At 35.8% G+C, this 15,844-nt stretch overlaps 2 protein-coding genes across 2 annotated transcripts; one reads left to right on the forward strand and one right to left on the reverse strand.

Annotated features, from left to right (window-relative positions):
• Nucleotides 1-924: 924 nt before the first annotated feature.
• LOC109033509 (enoyl-CoA delta isomerase 1, mitochondrial) lies at nt 925-8,094 on the forward strand. The gene is made up of 5 exons (XM_019046167.2): nt 925-1,438; nt 2,667-2,791; nt 4,248-4,394; nt 4,999-5,299; nt 6,188-8,094. The coding sequence occupies exons 1-5, from the start codon at nt 1,330-1,332 to the stop codon at nt 6,346-6,348; spliced, it is 843 nt and encodes a 280-aa protein (XP_018901712.2). The 5' UTR covers nt 925-1,329; the 3' UTR covers nt 6,349-8,094.
• Nucleotides 8,095-8,638: 544 nt separating this feature from the next.
• LOC109033510 (peroxiredoxin-2) lies at nt 8,639-15,844 on the reverse strand. Its single transcript, XM_019046168.2, has 7 exons — nt 15,670-15,844; nt 14,979-15,081; nt 12,337-12,463; nt 11,614-11,749; nt 10,710-10,838; nt 9,977-10,082; nt 8,639-9,220 (listed from the first exon to the last, which is right to left on the reverse strand). The coding sequence occupies exons 1-7, from the start codon at nt 15,706-15,708 to the stop codon at nt 9,132-9,134; spliced, it is 729 nt and encodes a 242-aa protein (XP_018901713.2). The 5' UTR covers nt 15,709-15,844; the 3' UTR covers nt 8,639-9,131.

A 15,844-nucleotide genomic window follows, 5' to 3' on the forward strand; every position in this document is an offset into this window, starting at 1 on the left:
TCCATTATGCCATTATTGGCCATAATATGCCTTGTTCAGCATGGCGCTGGTTATCCTGAGAAAAAATTTAGGGAAAATTTGAGAAAAATGTTTTAAAGACTTTTGTGGAGCAATCAGGAGAGAGATTATCAAATTATCGCCTTACCATCAATAGAAGAAATCCTGTCGCTCAGGAACATTTTTTTCTTTTTCCTGTCTAGTTGAGCATGAAGTTACAGAGCCACCAGGAATCTCTTGTAGAAGCACATATAACTTGAGCTAAAAAAACATGAATTGAGGGAAAAGAGAAAGACTGGACGGACTAGGATGAAAAAAAAAGCAGATAAGACAAGGCCTGAAGTGCCTGAACCGCATGACCGCAGGAATTCGAAACCATTCGAAACCGAAATTGAAATTGCACATGTAAACAAAACGTAACTGACAATCAGTAATCGGTGACTTGGTGAGTAACCGATGCTGAAGCGGTGAGTGAAAGATGCCAAATGAGCAGAAAGCAGAATTAATAAATGAGGTGAACTTTGCGCAGAAAATATTTATCAATTAAATAGCACTGATCGCAACTATCGCAACTGTCGCAATTTAAATGATGAAGAAAACCAGTAGCTAAATTGAATGCAATTGCATGTAATGTAATCAACTGCTTTCATGAGCTCGTGAGTTTCCGAAATCACGTTGTTGTCGTACTTACTCATTAATCAAAATGCCATTTAATTCAAGGGGAAAAAAAAACAGAATTAACTCTTCTTGAAAATGCAATTAAATTTCAAGAAACGGGCTGTATTAGGTCCATTCGGAGGTTGAGAGTGGAAAATAATGCGGAAAATTTCACTATAAGGTCAAACGATTTCATGACCATGAAAAAAAGAAATTAGCAGAGGACTCGGCAACATTCCTTTTGCGTTATCACAAAACCCATCACGTAAATCGTAAACACAACGTAGGGTGGCAGAGTGGCGAAGTGCTGTTGAAATCTTTCCAGTGGCAGAATTAAGATTTCTTTAATATTCCTTGCTTTTTCACCGCTGTAAGACAGTGCACGTTTATTGAGATAGACAACTGTAGTTTTAAAAAATCGTCTAATTACATTTTCCATCATATTTTGTAAAGACTTCCATGAATTGTGTAAGCTGAGAGTGACATCTGACCTCTGAACTCCACTTTGTTCCACTGAAGGTTGAAATTTTGAATCTCCTTCACTTCTCCAAATTTATCTCTTTCAAACTTATTAAATACCTATGATTTTGTTCCTCTTAAACACTATCTAAAAATTTTACAAGGCTCCTGAAATTGTGTTTCTTCGCACATCTGTTTATCTTGCGCTGAAGAATCATGACGACTGTCCTGCAACATGTTGTCAGAAGGAGTATCCTCAGGCCTTTTGCCAAATCTTTCTCCAGTGGAAGTCCCCTTGTTGATGTCCAAGTCAATGACAAGACAGGTGTGTATTCTTAATCGTATTCTTAATCGTATTCTTAATCGTCCTCAATCCTCTCTCTTGAGAATCTCTGATTAAGTACGTAAATTACAAAAGTATCGCAGTTTTTCCGATTGCTTTACTTTGGAATGAAATTTCCGCCGGCAGACGAATGCTTACTCCTCCATTGAGCTTAAAGTTAAGAGTAGAGTGTAAAGCTGGAGCCAGATGGTTGAATTTTGGCATAACTTGTTTGACAAACCGCACTTAAATAATGGCTTACGAAAAGAAGTTCCATGAACTACTGACACTGATAGCATTTGCATAAGTCAGGCAGAACTGTTTCCCGCATGAAAAGAGACCATAAGTCTCTTTAAACGACAGTCATTTGACCAGATGAAATTTGGCTATGATTTTATATTGAGTTTTAATGGGTGAATACATGAAGCATGTTCTTTTCATGCCGATATTTTTTGGGAGTTTCTCTGATGTATAAATTCATCAGAACCTTTTCGATGAAAGGTGGAATTTCACTCTGGGAAAACAACTAGTCTATAAATAACATGATTGTCAATCATCTGATAATTGAGGCGTTGGGTGCAGAAAAGGCATTTCTTGGTTGTTGTGTTTTAGAATCTCCACTGCTAATTTATAACTTGGTGAGGAAATTATTATGTGAATTTTCTGAAGTTGTTAGTTTTCGGTGTTTCCATATCATGAAAAAAATTCAGTAAAAGTTTTTGAGATTTCTATGCAATACTTAGGGGGTGAAACGATAGCGGAGATCCTTAAACACCGCAACCAAGAAACGCCCTTTCTGCACCCAGCACTTCAATTGGAAAAGTACAGGCTACGAAGTTTTTCTCCCCTACGATTCAAAGAAACCATTCATGCAGCTTTGGCCGATCGAAAGCAGCTGTGTTTGGTTGATGCAGCATCTGCCTCTGCTTTCATCGATGCTCCAGTAACTAAAAGATAATAGTTAGTGGAAAAATCCACAAGTATGACCTCACGAAACAAAGTAGTAAGGGCCTCTCCCTTCTTACAGGCAACAGCTGAACCAATCGATAACAAATGGAATGGATTTTTTAGAGGACAGAGCCAGATGAAATATTTCAAGGAATAAAATGAAGACGCAATGACTTTAATGTGTCTAAAGCCGTGACTTTCAAAATTCCAGGACTGTACAATTATTCATGAGCTTCTCGTAATAGGAATTAATGTTGGGAATCAAATAAATTATTCTTTTCAGGAGTTGCTATCGTCAAAATGGGTAGAGCCCCCGTCAATGGATTGAACACTGAGCTCCTTGGTGCCCTCAATGACACTTTTGATAGTTTGGAAAAAAACAAAGCCACAGGAATGATATTAAGTTCTGTAAGTACTATAAATCATGATTTACTTCCTGAGGTGGAAGTATCCATTTTTGTTGGCTCGATTTGCTAATCTATTCATTGCCTCTCAATCAATACAAAAAGTAGGTAGAATTAGAATTTATTTTTGCCTTTTCCTGAAAATTGGATTGTCATTGTGGAGTGGACTTTGCTGCAAATTGGTGTCAAGAATCAAGACCTACAAACCTTGATTTGGCAGACATATCCATGGTGAAACTATCAGACCACGTATCTCCGTTTACGACGTTGTAGACTTCCTGTCTTACTTTATTTTTTAAGTGGAAAACCAATCAACATCAATTCTTGACAACTTTCGTGATTTTTCTTCTCAATGTGAAGAAGACTCTGTAAAAATTTCAAGAAATGTAATTGATTTGTACTACTTCCAAAAAATAAAATGGGAGCAGAGATTTTCAAACACCACAAACGATATTGGAGGTCAGGTAGTTTCACCGTCAATATTTAAGGAGACTGATGGATAGTCGATATGATTGGTGAGTGATTGAGATTGATACATCTTTTGTGCATACTGTTGACTCCATTTTAAGGTTCAATGGCTTTTTATCTCATGGAAAGTCATAGCTAAGTGTCTAATGTAATCTAATGTTCTAATTTTCAAGAAGTGGCAATTGTTAATTCTATCTATAGCCGTGCCTCAGTTGATAAACGGCTGATTGATATTGCCTTGGTTCTGAAAAAGTGACAGCTCTGTTTGTTTCTTTTACTTAGAACAAAAACATGATTTGTAGACTTGGTTTTTTTTAATAGGATATTTTTTTTTATATTATTGAGCTAAGTATAGTAAAAAGAGCTTAGCCAATTTTTTGAAAACAAAACTTGAAGGGTTGATGTTGTCAGCTACTTTTTCACCAATTAAGGAACGGAAGAGATTGTATTGCCCATAAAAGTCACCTAATTTAATAAACGAGACAGTCATCAGATACCTCTCATGAAAAGTCTTACCAAAACACCCTACAGGGATGAAATCTAGCACAGAAATTATGTGTAGCTTCTAGTCACACCACCTGATGACAGAGCTTGGAGCTTTAAGCCACCACTTAGTTACAACAAAGATCTGGTCAATTTTAGGGTCCTCCATTGTGAAATGTGCAACCATTGCTTGGTAGATTTTGCCGTGGAGAATAATAGTCAAAAAATGATCAGCATATCCATGTCACAGCACCTCATTTAAAACCGCAAGAAAGATTTTTAAATACTTGTCTCTCTATCTATTAATACAATGTAAGCATAAAATATTTGTAGCATTATCATTATTTGAGTGATATTATCGAAAAATTCATGCAACTCAGGGAATTTTTCGAAGTTACCTGGTTCAACTCTTACTACAGTTCAACAGTAGGTTTCATTTACAGTTCTCATAAGGTTCTTTTATCCATGGAGAAGATACACTGTGGTAACTAATATGCTTTAACTTTCAGAGTATCCCAAACATTTATAGCGCTGGGTTGGACATATCAGAAATGTACAATGGCACACCTGAAAATTTAACTAAGTTTTGGAACACCCTCCAATCAATGTGGATCAATCTTTACAGCACGCCTTTACCAACTGTTGCATTAATCAATGTAAGTTTTTTTTTTTGTCGTCAATTTTTAGGGGGAATTTTTTAGGATTGGGCCGGGGTGGCTACCGCCACCTAGAATCCGTTCTGTCTTTAGCAGATTTAAGAAACAGAGTAAAAACAAAGTGAGTTCACAGTTTAATGTTCTGTTAGCTTTTCATGCAAAGAGTGTTGCCTGCAATCTACATTGTTTATGATATTTCATTATGTAGCATGTTAAATTTCATGTGTATGATTGCGTTACTTGATACAGATATTAGGCAGTGGCAAAAAAGATTTTACCAACATTTTCTCAGCTTGTCTCAGACGAGAATTAATTACTCTATGAAATTCTTACCATCACGTTTGAATCTTTCTTTGAACCGCATCTGTTTGACCCCTTTCAAGATGCTTCTCAATGATATTGTTAGCATTGCTGGAAGAAAAAGATTCAAAGAAAAGAGGAAGTGAATGTTGAAGAGGAGATCTTCCGCTGAAGAATCTGCAAGTTCAGCAATGGTTTCCATCAAATATGAGGGCAAGACTTTAACAGCTGGCGGCAACGTCAAAAATAAAGGAAAGGGTGACTATAATAAGTTGCTCATAATATGCACACGTTTGTTTTCCAGGGAAATGCGCCAGCTGGTGGTTGCTTGCTTGCAATGAGTTGTGAATATCGTGTCATGGTCGGCAGCAAGTTTGTCATTGGACTGAATGAAACTCAGCTAGGTCTTTTCGCTCCTAAATGGTTTCAAGACACAATGGTAAGCATCATTGGACCCCGTCAGACTGAACTCGCCTTGACCTCTGGCAAGCTATTTTCTGCACAAGAAGCTCTCAAAATTGGGTTGATTGATGAGCTAGTCGCCTCAGAGGAGGAAGCTCTTGCAAGCTCAGACAAATTTTTTGGACTGTTTAAGAGAATACCTGGTAAGATACTTTCATTTATTTGATGGATTTTTTAGATAAAACTCTCAATCTAGCCTGATACATACTTTTGACTCAACCTCCCCTTTAATTCAAAGAATCTGTCCGTATGTGTATAAGTATAAGTAACTTAATCAGCTGCAGGAAAACATCAGGGAAAAAAAATCCTCCAATTGTGACTCAGCAGTTGGACCTTCACCCACCAACTCATTGGCAAAGCTCACATGCCTAAACTATGAATCCGACCATTGTTTACCACCTGGGATGGATTTACTATATAGGTGCGACTAGAGACCTGCACCATAAAGTTTTTTTTCCCTACCCCTCAACATTCTGTACATAAACTTTTCAATTTTTTTTTTTGCCCAGTGTATTTTTCTTGTTTCTCATTGACTTACAATTAAGTCTAAAGGGGTCTCTCTATCCTTCTTTTCCCGTAAAGTGTGTGCGAGGAAACGTCTTAAGTGAATTGCATTGAAGAGGGGCTAAAGTATTGAAATTTATCAAAGGTGGCCCCTCTCCATCGGGTGAATTCATTACTAAACCCCTTTTTCAGAAATGTTTACTTTAGAGAAGCCCTTACCCCAGATTGCATCCTAAATCCGGCTCTCTTAACGATAGAACTCCTGTACACAAAATTTCTGTACAGGCCTGTAAGACACAAGTCATACGAGTAAACCAAAAGCAAGTTTGTCCTTTGTTCATATGTGTTTTTCCTCCATCATAGGCGTATCGATGTTAGTTTAATTTAACACAGAATGTCTGCCCTTTCCATCAATTGTTGCATACTGTGCCATCATTTAAACTGCTAAAGAATTTTCATCGAACGAAATACAAATTTCTAGTGCTTATAACTTCAAGCTATACATAAGATTGGTTGAAATGTTTCAGGTTATGCCAGAGGCCAAACGAAAAACTTTGTTCGTGCTGAAGTCCTTGATTGGTTATTGAAAAACCGTGAACATGATACCAAAGTCTTTCTCAACAGCATACAATTGCCGCATGTACAGAAAGGCCTTGGTCTTTACCTCCAGTCTCTCAAGAAAAAATAATTTTTAAAAAAAAAGAGAAAGAAGATTTTCACAATTGTTTATAGTCTCTTTCCTTTGACCACCATTATGTGCCTTGGATGCTCTTTTGCAAGTGAACACATTTTTTTTTTCTTTTTCCGACTTGTGGGTATTTTTGTTGGAAGAAAATTAAGGCATAATGTATGTGGCAGGGTCCTGAAACTTTGAAAATTTCTCAAATATATAAAGTTAAAATTTCTTTCTCATTTTCCAATCCCCGAATATATTTTAATTTTTTTAAAAAAGCCTTTAAAAATTTGATTAGTTTCAAATGCCTTTAAAGAGTCTTAATTTCGTTTAATCTGGTTTTCTAATTATAACTTTTGTAATTGTTCTTTTTTCTCCTTGGTCACGGAGTCTTTCGAAATGTCCAATACTACAGGATAGTCCTTTCATTCTACATTTGCTTATTTTTGTGTAAATGATAGAGAATCAAAGTAAAAGAGGAGAGAACTTCCAATAAATTCCATTGCCATTCTTTGATCCCTCCAACTTTTTTTTGTGCATCCTTGAATTGCTTGGATAGTTCTTGATTTTGCTTATTGCACCTCTTTTAAAAGCCCTTGATTTTAGGTTTTAAATGCTGTTGTGAACTGTGTGTGTGTGTTTTAAGCAAGATAGAAAAATACTCCAACTGAAAATCAGAATTTCACCTTTTTTCCATCTACATGTAAATCCATTGTTTTTTCTCTCTTTTTTCTTCTTCTTCTTCTTAATGCAGTTCCTTGAAGTTTTTGCAGAATTATCTTTGCACAGAGAATAAAACTCACGGCAACTTTAAAGATTTGTCGTTGAATAGTTTTCCGTTTAAAAAATAAAGTATGTCAAGAAGTCTGCGACGTCGCAAACTGAGTTATGTGATTGCCGACTTACACCGTCGATATGTGGTTTTGTGCTTAAAGAATGTTTATATTACTTAAACTCAGTTATTAGCATTCAGAATGTAAAAAAGAAAAACATTTACCAGGTATGACTGAAATCAAAGGCTGATAGAATACTCAGAAAAAGCATTGAATTTGTCACAAAAAAAGAAACAGTCTGAAGTAATATGTATCTACAAAGAATTTTATTCTTTGAAATTTAATGAAAGCCCTTTATTTCTTATTGGTGTGCGTAGAATGTAATCTAACCCTTTATTTCTTGAGGAGAGCTCCCCTCCATTTACTGGATTTTTTATTCTTGTTGACGAAACCACAAGAAAGTTCTAAGACTGATTTTGTAAAATGCATTTTGTTAGTAAAAGTTATTTTGTTATTTTTAGATGGTTTGAGTTGTCTCTTTCTATTGGGTGTTTTTTTTTTTTTAATTTTTAGAATAAGTTGAACTTCATATCATTGAATTGGTTTTACACTGTCTGCAAAGTTCTTATACAGCCAATAACTATACGTAACTAACATTTAATCTCCACAAAGATCTGCATAGCAGCATTTTCAATTTGTTATCAGTAAATGTTGAAGTTATTGGATATGGATTTAGGCTGAATGTATTAAGTCAGGTCTGTTTTAATTTTAACCCTTGTTTTCCATGAGATAAGGACTGTGCCTAATTTAATCTGCCTACTATCAGATCTAACTAATATTCTTGCATAGCTTTCCTAGCATTGAGCTAGGTCTTTATTAAACTGCCAAAGATTGTGAAACTCAATTTAAAGTGAATGTATTAACTGCTGTTGGAGAGGTGGAAGTGCCAATCGAAAAATAGATAAATAAAATTATGTTATTTTTGTAATTGTTCGTCTTGATTATTTGTCACTTGCATCATGCCCGCGCACATGTGGCCACATGCCTGTTAGGATACTGCTGTAAAGGCAATGGTCCCTCAACCTTCATCAATAGTTAATGGATGTACAAAGAAGGCTCAAAGTGTGTTAAAAACAATTGGGCATTCTGGGTACGATTTATATATCCCAAATTTTAACCATTAGGTGAATTATTTAGGAAAGATCTAAAATTCAGTATGTAGATCACTCATTGGAGGATGTTTGAACCAAAAACCACCCTCCAAAATTTCAAAACAAAGTCAAAAGTACTGTTTCCAATTAACCATCGATATCGATACATTGAAATGAGTTGCAAGATGGAAACAGTATTTTTGACTTCATTTCAAGATTTTGGAAGATGATTTTCGGCAGGAACATTCTTCAATGATCTATCTACAGACTGAAATTTAGATTTTCCCAAAATAATTCACCTAAAGGTTAAAATTAGAGATACATCAATCGTACCAAAAACGCATTGCGCAAAAGCTGATAATTCTATAAAAAAAATATAAATTCAAAGTAAAACATTTATTTCAGATATAAAAAACATTACAGTAAAAATTTCAAATTTAGACTTTGTAAGGTGTGGCAACAACAATATCGTGAGAGGACAGGATTGAATTCAAATATATTGATAGAGCCACTTTATTGCAGGTGTACTCAATTTAATATGAAAGCCAAAATTGAAAAATATAAAGAGAACTTAAGTGCACGTAATGCAAAATGCAGGCTATGAGATAAAGCAGGATACTACATCTAAATAACTGTATCACCTAAGGCTCTTATTTCAAAACATTAAAATACTTTTGATCACCTTTTTTCAGTCACAATTTCATAAAACCAATGCAAAAAACCAAACTTAAACAAGATATTACAGGACCATTGACTTGCAAGTAAATAAGTTAAAGTGCTTTCTTTTTTGCGGAAAACTTGGACAACCATCTTGAACTGTGAAAGTCATACTTTGATGATCCAGAGGGAGGATTGATGTCCTCTAATTTTATGATTATTTGTTTACTTTGTTGAAGTACTCCTTAGATGCTTCTGGATTTGGTTTAATAGTTGGAGAGTCCGGTGTCCAGTTGGCAGGACAAACTGTTGGGGGAAAAGGAAGAAAGAGAAGTCAATTTAAGTGTTGCAATAAACTGATGAATAATCTTAAAGTTGCCTTATTGGGTAAAAGGTATAACCAGATTAAAGGTTAGCAAGAAAATCAATTCCAGTGTTTAAAGCGCTCTTAAAAGCTTTTTTCATTTGAAAACGGCATTGAAAGTTGCAGGACATGATAAAATTCTCCTCTATCCTCATTGGTAGAGTCTTCCTTGCGTCTTCAGTAGTATTGACCTGCAGTTTCAATTACCATCAATCACATGAAACAGGCCAAAATTATGGTCACCGTACAGACAAGAATCGTGTAATGATCAAAATACTCAGGGTAGTCTCCCTTTTGTTTGAAATAGGAATGAGGTTTCAGCAACTTTGAAAGTGATTTCCTCAGCTAAAATTGTGGATGAAAATAAGGAAAATACTTTGATTTATATTTTTTGGTGACTCCTTAATTCTTTGGAATGACCTGATGAGATATTATCTGGCCGCGCAATAAATTCTTATTCCTTCTTTGAGACTTCATTGAATTTTGCAGAAGTAGTGCATACCCTTGGTTAAAAGATAGGCATTACATTCTAATCAGGTTTCATGATGGGCTCGTACAACTAAGGTTTGTGCTTATCTTCTGGAAGATTGTAACTTTCATGGCAGAAAAATGTAATAGGAAGAAAATCATGATGCAGTAGAGGGAAAGTTGATGGCAAAGATCATATTCTTTTGTAAACAATAATGGTTGCATCTTACCTTCACCATGTTTCTCCACAAATTGGAACGCTTTCACAAGGCGTAGTGTTTCATCCACACTACGTCCAACGGGTAGATCATTCACTGTCTTCTGCCGTAAAACTCCCTGAAAAGAAAGAAAAGTTTGGAAAAATATAAAATAGATTTAGAATTTATTTTGTGGTAAAAAACCTAACTTCCTCCAATGACAAGGGTGCAGTGAAACTTATGATTTTGAGCAGTCACTTATATATTCTTTATCAGTGAATCTACTAATAGGGACTGCTCATTTGCTAATATAAAGGTAAATACAAACAATTTAAAAATTCAAACATTAGCGGTGAATCTGATGAAAATCATCTGTAAAGCATCATAAAAATAATATTTAGGTAACAGAGTATTGAGAAAAAAAAAAGAAAAAAATTGGATTCTCCAGCTTTTTGAGTTAGAAACATACAGAACAACTGATGAAAAAAGTTGGAATTGAAAATTCGTCTTCAGGCGTGCATTTCAAGCTGAAACAACTCCAAAGAGCAAGTAAAATTCTCAGAGAGATTGATTCTTTTCTTTTATTTCAAAGAATCCAAAAACTCAAACTAGGTAAAGTTATGAGTTCTGATGTCCAAGGTTTTTGAAAATAACTCACAATGGATACATGGAAATTTTACACTGATTTTGACTGAGCCGAAAAAAAAACACCAATTACTTAGGTAATAAATAATAAAGATAAGGTAGATGACAACTGAAAACTTACATTGGGGTCTATTAGAAAGAGTCCACGAAGAGGAATTCCGTCTGGTTTTATTAGCACCTCATAACTTTCAGCAATTGTTTTAGAAAAATCTGCTAATAATGGATAATGTATGGGTCCTAGGCCACCTTCCTGTAAGTCACAAAATTGCCAATATAAAATGAGTCCTAAGAATCATGCTACTTAAAAAAGAAAATAAATAAAAACTGTTCCATCAAACTTTAACAAAACTTGTCTGAAGATCAATATAAAAAATACTGTAGTTTAATAGGCCTGTGCTACACTATCAAATTGTTCCATCAAAACGTCAAGGTTAGTGCTCTGCGTAAGTCTGTTTCTGTGATGAAGAAACGGAGGAGCCAACTAGAGCTTGCTAACTCTTCAAAAGCGTACAGGCTGCATCCTTTAGACAAAGAAGATGTGTGGATCTCGATATTTGATAGTCTGGCACAGGCAATACTGTTTTAGGTAAAATTCGAATTGGGATTGCAATGCGATAAACAAATTTGGAAAAAGGCACTAAAATACATAATGAAAGTGCAGGGTCCTTTCAAGAAACTGATAGCCCTAATTTCATCAGTCCTTTGGCTACTGATTACAATAATTCTGCACAAATTTTTCAGAGTATTTTAAAATTTTGTCAAAGAATCAATTTGAGAATGAAAAATAGGGAACACGAGAGAACCGCTGTTTAAGTTTGGCAGCGCTGTTGTCAGCCTTGAGAGAGATTCACTTTGAACACTCCCGCCGTTATTAGTAATGAGAGTTATTGCTAGAAGCTTTGACCTAATATTCTCCAGAATATTAGGTCAAAGCTTCTGTATTAGTATTCTTTTATGTTTTTTTGGTACAAAACTCGGAGCACTATCTCAAAAACAAAATTTACGAGGAACCTAATGATACTTACATTTCTTGGTGTTCTGGTCCAAGCAAGGTGGGTGAAATGAGAGTCACAAGAGCAAGCAACTACTTCTGTGTTGATGTCTTTAAATTCCTTGTAGCGATCACTGAAGGCAATAATTTCAGTTGGACAAACAAAGGTGCTGCAAAAATAAATAATTGAAGTAAAAAAAAAGAAAAGAAAAAAGACCGAGATAATGTTAATGACATAAATCCTTGTCTCTTCATGTTCAATGCTCTTGTGGAGGGAGACTAGCACAGATGGAACAATCAACCTACTATTCAAGTTTTTTGCTAAAAAGTTAGTAAAAAAAAAATACACAACTTATTGATATGCTTATGTGAACATGATTATCTTGACGGATATTTCTCGTGAAAGAAGTAGCACAACATAGATACTATCAAGACTAAAACTTATTGTTTGTCCATTTGAAAAGAGTCATCAGCTTGTATATTTTTGTATTGACCGGTTGCCGCCTTTTGTTGATTGAGCAATGGGGATGGTAAAAGAGCATCTTAAATTGAGAGCTTGATTAAGTTTAAAGGTTGGACAGAACTTACACAAAAAGTAATCAGTTCCATGCTGCGTAATTTTACAGAAATTGACTTTTCAAGAGCTATTTTAGACCAAGTACGATCACTTGCAGTAAGTACGGTCCACTTGGAATTTTTTTGGTTAACAAGATTAAGTTTCACAAATGATAGAGTACAAAAAAAAATAGATACTTACAAATCTAAAGGATAGAAGAACAAAACTAAATATTTTCCTGCAAAATCTGACAATTTGATCTCTTTAAAATCTCCATTGATAACAGCAGTGCCTTTGAAGTCTGGAGCTGGATGCTGAACTTTGGGTCCTAATGAAAAAAAAAAAGAAAAAAAAAATGGTTGAGCAGAGTGAGTAAGAGGTAAGTATTAGACTGCAGGTGAGTACCTACCTAATGAGTTAAAGTAAAACTTTTTACTTGATACTATTTTTTAAATCCACCCTCCTTCGTATAATGCTTCAGCTTTCCTAAATTCTCGGAAAGTAAATTGATTTTTCACTGGCCACTACGAATGAAAACGTCAAACTTATAGAGAGTTTTATAACTGTGATAGACTTAAGTTTTGTGAGCTTGATTTTACGTAGTCTCAGAAAAACTCAGCTCAATTTCAAATGAGCCTGAATTGTATGAATGTCTGACTTTGGCCATCACTGATGACCAATTCAGACTAATAATAATAATTGACTGCTTACAAGTACATATCAACAGTGTACTAAGTCCGCAATCATGTATCTCGTTTGCGGTGTCTGAAAATCTCCGCCTCTATGTTATTTTTTCAAAGGAGAACAAATTGACATCATTCCTCGAAGTTTTTGCAGAATTTTCTTTATAAAGAGAAGAAAGAATTTTAAAGAATTGCCCTTGAGTAGTTTTCTGTTTAAAAAATAAAGAATGACAGGAAGTCTGCGACGTCATAAACCGAGTTATGTAATTACTGACTTACCACACCGTCTATATACAATCCGTAGCTAACAATAAACTTGAGGCAAACCTTAGGTCGTGAGACCATTTTCAAAAATAATATCTTTTTTTTTAGCTCATCACTATAAATTTCAGGCTAATCGTACTATTGGCTACATAATGGCATTCATGAGGCAAAATCATTAGATTGCAAGAAGCAGGTGGCGTTATGGATCTATGTGAACCCTTGCACTACTTGAGTTTTGGAATATCAGAGATAATAATAATAATAATAATGAGTCCGTCGTTATAAGCACGTCAAGTATTGTCAGGTCGTTTCTTAATATCGAATAATTTTTTGATTTCGCTTAAAATTTAATTTTTTTCAAAATTTTTTTTTAAATTTTACTTTAAAATAACGTTTACCCTTTTTTTTTTTCAAGCAAGATAGTATGTGTTACTGACTTTGGCTTGTGGCCCGTCAGTAATACTTGTGCCGGAAGTGTTCCCTCTTCTGAGTTACAAAAAAAAAAAAAAAAAAAAAAAAAAAACCGGCGCTCCGCTTCGCTCCGCGCCGGTTTTTGGGGGGGCTTCGCCCCCCCAAGCCCCCCCAGGACGCGCGCTTCGCGCGCGTTTTTTAGTTTGAGTGTCCGGCCTCAGTTGTTCTGTCTTTAAGTGACCCGCGCGTCCACCGCGGGAAGAGTGTATTTTCCGAAGGGAGGGGAGGGGGTGGGGAGCTATCAATCTTTGGAGGTTGGATCTACGTTTACACTGTTGGAGGCATTGATTATTCGAATAAGGACTTCATGTCGCCAGATTGTAACAACAATCCTCATGTAATGTCTGATATGAAAAAATGTCAACAAACGCTGTGGCAAGCTTGAATGACGATGGATGAATCTCCATAACCCACTGTGCGACAACATTGCTGTTTTGTCCACCAATTATCAGTCTTTAACCCACTGTGCGGCAATATAGCCATCAGTTCATCAGTTCGTGACCCATTGTACGACAACATTGCCGTCTTATCCACCACTTCTCAGTTCGTGACCCACTGTGTGACAACGTTGCCGTCTTGTCCACCAATTTTCAGTTCGTGACCCACTGTGCGACAACGTTGCCGTCTTGTCCACCAATTTTCAGTTCGTGACCCACTGTGCGACAACATTGCCGTCTTGTCCACCAATTTTCAGTTCGTGACCCACTGTGTGACAACATTGCCGTCTTGTCCACCAATTTTCAGTTCGTGACCCACTGTGCGGCTTCCCTCCTTTTGCCGCACACCCCCCGCCTAAAACTTTCAAAGCTCGCCATTTTTAAACGGCTCGACCGATTTCGCTCAGATTCAATACCAGCCTAGAACTAAGTAAGATCTTCCTTCTGTAAAAATTTCGGGGGGAAAGCTTTTAATTTGCGCGAGTTATCGCGCCCACAAAATTGAACCTCCCCCCACTTCTCGCCCCCACCATTCGAAATGTAATACTTCGATCTCCGTTTTTTTTTCGCAGAAGGGTAGTCCTGTTTCTCTTCTTTACATCGCAAAAAGTTTCATTCGGAAATGTTTTAAAATGAGGGAAATATAACCAAGCAAAAATCGGAAAAACCACGATGAGTCGGAAATACATACATAAATAAACAGATATATAAATAAATATATATATATATATATATAAACATGAATTCAAACGGCATGCATATTCGTAATCTACGACCCATGATCGATGCTCATTACATGGTCTTTGGTCCAGATCTGACATCAGGGGAGAACGCAATAGTGTATTTCCTTCGGAAAATACACTAAAAAATAATAATAATAATTTATTGTTTCTTTTGATTTAAAACAAAAGATTACAAAGTCAAAGTAAAAATGTGTGTCTTATAGATGAGTGTCTTATAGAGTTGGTGCTTAATGTTCAATACCAACCAGTTGATTCGCAATGATGAAAACGGATCGGCTGTTTGAAGGTTGGAAAATTGATGGAGGCTGCTGCTGCTGGTATTCCTTCCTGCAAACTTTTATTGCGTACCTGGAAAGAAAGAAAGAAATATTTAAAAAAGATCTTATAACATCTGAAAGTTCACTCACTTACTCTTAATGAGCTTTGGTGAGATGAGCTACAATACTGATAGTTGATTTCAGGATACTATCAAGTGATATTTGCATTTTTATGACGATTTCATAGGGAAGCCTCGAGCAAGATGGGCTTTGACACTAATATCAGCAATCTGAAAATTCACATTAGGACTAAGTGAGAGCATTAAACCGTCATAGTCTTAGAGCAGTCAACTATATTAGTCTTGACTAATAAACATTTCGGTTTATCATTGATTTTACAGACATTCAAAAACCATGCGTCAATATAAAATTGAACGAGTAAGTAGGTGAGCGAAGTAATATTACATGCTACTGTTTGCTTATCAATGCGTTTCATTTAACTCTAATTGAGAGAGGTACTTCATACAATGACCCGGGATTTACATAACTGTTGAAAACAGAAAAATGGCACCAGATCATGAGTCGAAAACTTCTATCAGACCAAAAATGACTAAGTTAGAAACTGCGTAAGAAAGATCTGATTGTGTCCAAGCTCTGAGTGGAATGAGTATGTACTTACAGCGCTTAAAAACGCAGAGGTGATTACACGAGAAACCATGCTGAAATTGTAAAAGTTCAGAGTGGCAGCACAAAAGGTAGATGAAACAAAAATCACTTATGTAACTCGAAGTATCGAAGGGACGAGAACTCAGCCGCCTCTTTCTTATCGCTTCGAGCCCGGTATGAGGTTAGGT

This window comes from Bemisia tabaci, chromosome 4 (genome assembly GCF_918797505.1).
Source record: "Bemisia tabaci chromosome 4, PGI_BMITA_v3".
Lineage (NCBI taxonomy): Eukaryota > Metazoa > Arthropoda > Insecta > Hemiptera > Aleyrodidae > Bemisia > Bemisia tabaci.

Excerpts from the sequence above, each read along its gene's own strand:
- LOC109033509 (XM_019046167.2), top strand. The coding sequence starts at position 1,330 with ATGACGACTGTCCTGCAACATGTTGTCAGAAGGAGTATCCTCAGGCCT. Across the intron at positions 4,395-4,998 it reads CAACTGTTGCATTAATCAAT|GGAAATGCGCCAGCTGGTGG; the intron begins GTAAGTTTTTTT and ends TTTGTTTTCCAG. Across the intron at positions 5,300-6,187 it reads ACTGTTTAAGAGAATACCTG|GTTATGCCAGAGGCCAAACG; the intron begins GTAAGATACTTT and ends GAAATGTTTCAG.
- LOC109033510 (XM_019046168.2), bottom strand. The coding sequence starts at position 15,708 with ATGGTTTCTCGTGTAATCACCTCTGCGTTTTTAAGCGCT. Across the intron at positions 12,464-14,978 it reads TCATCATTGCGAATCAACTG|GACCCAAAGTTCAGCATCCA; the intron begins GTTGGTATTGAA and ends TTTTTTCATTAG. Across the intron at positions 10,839-11,613 it reads GGACCAGAACACCAAGAAAT|GAAGGTGGCCTAGGACCCAT; the intron begins GTAAGTATCATT and ends TGTGACTTACAG.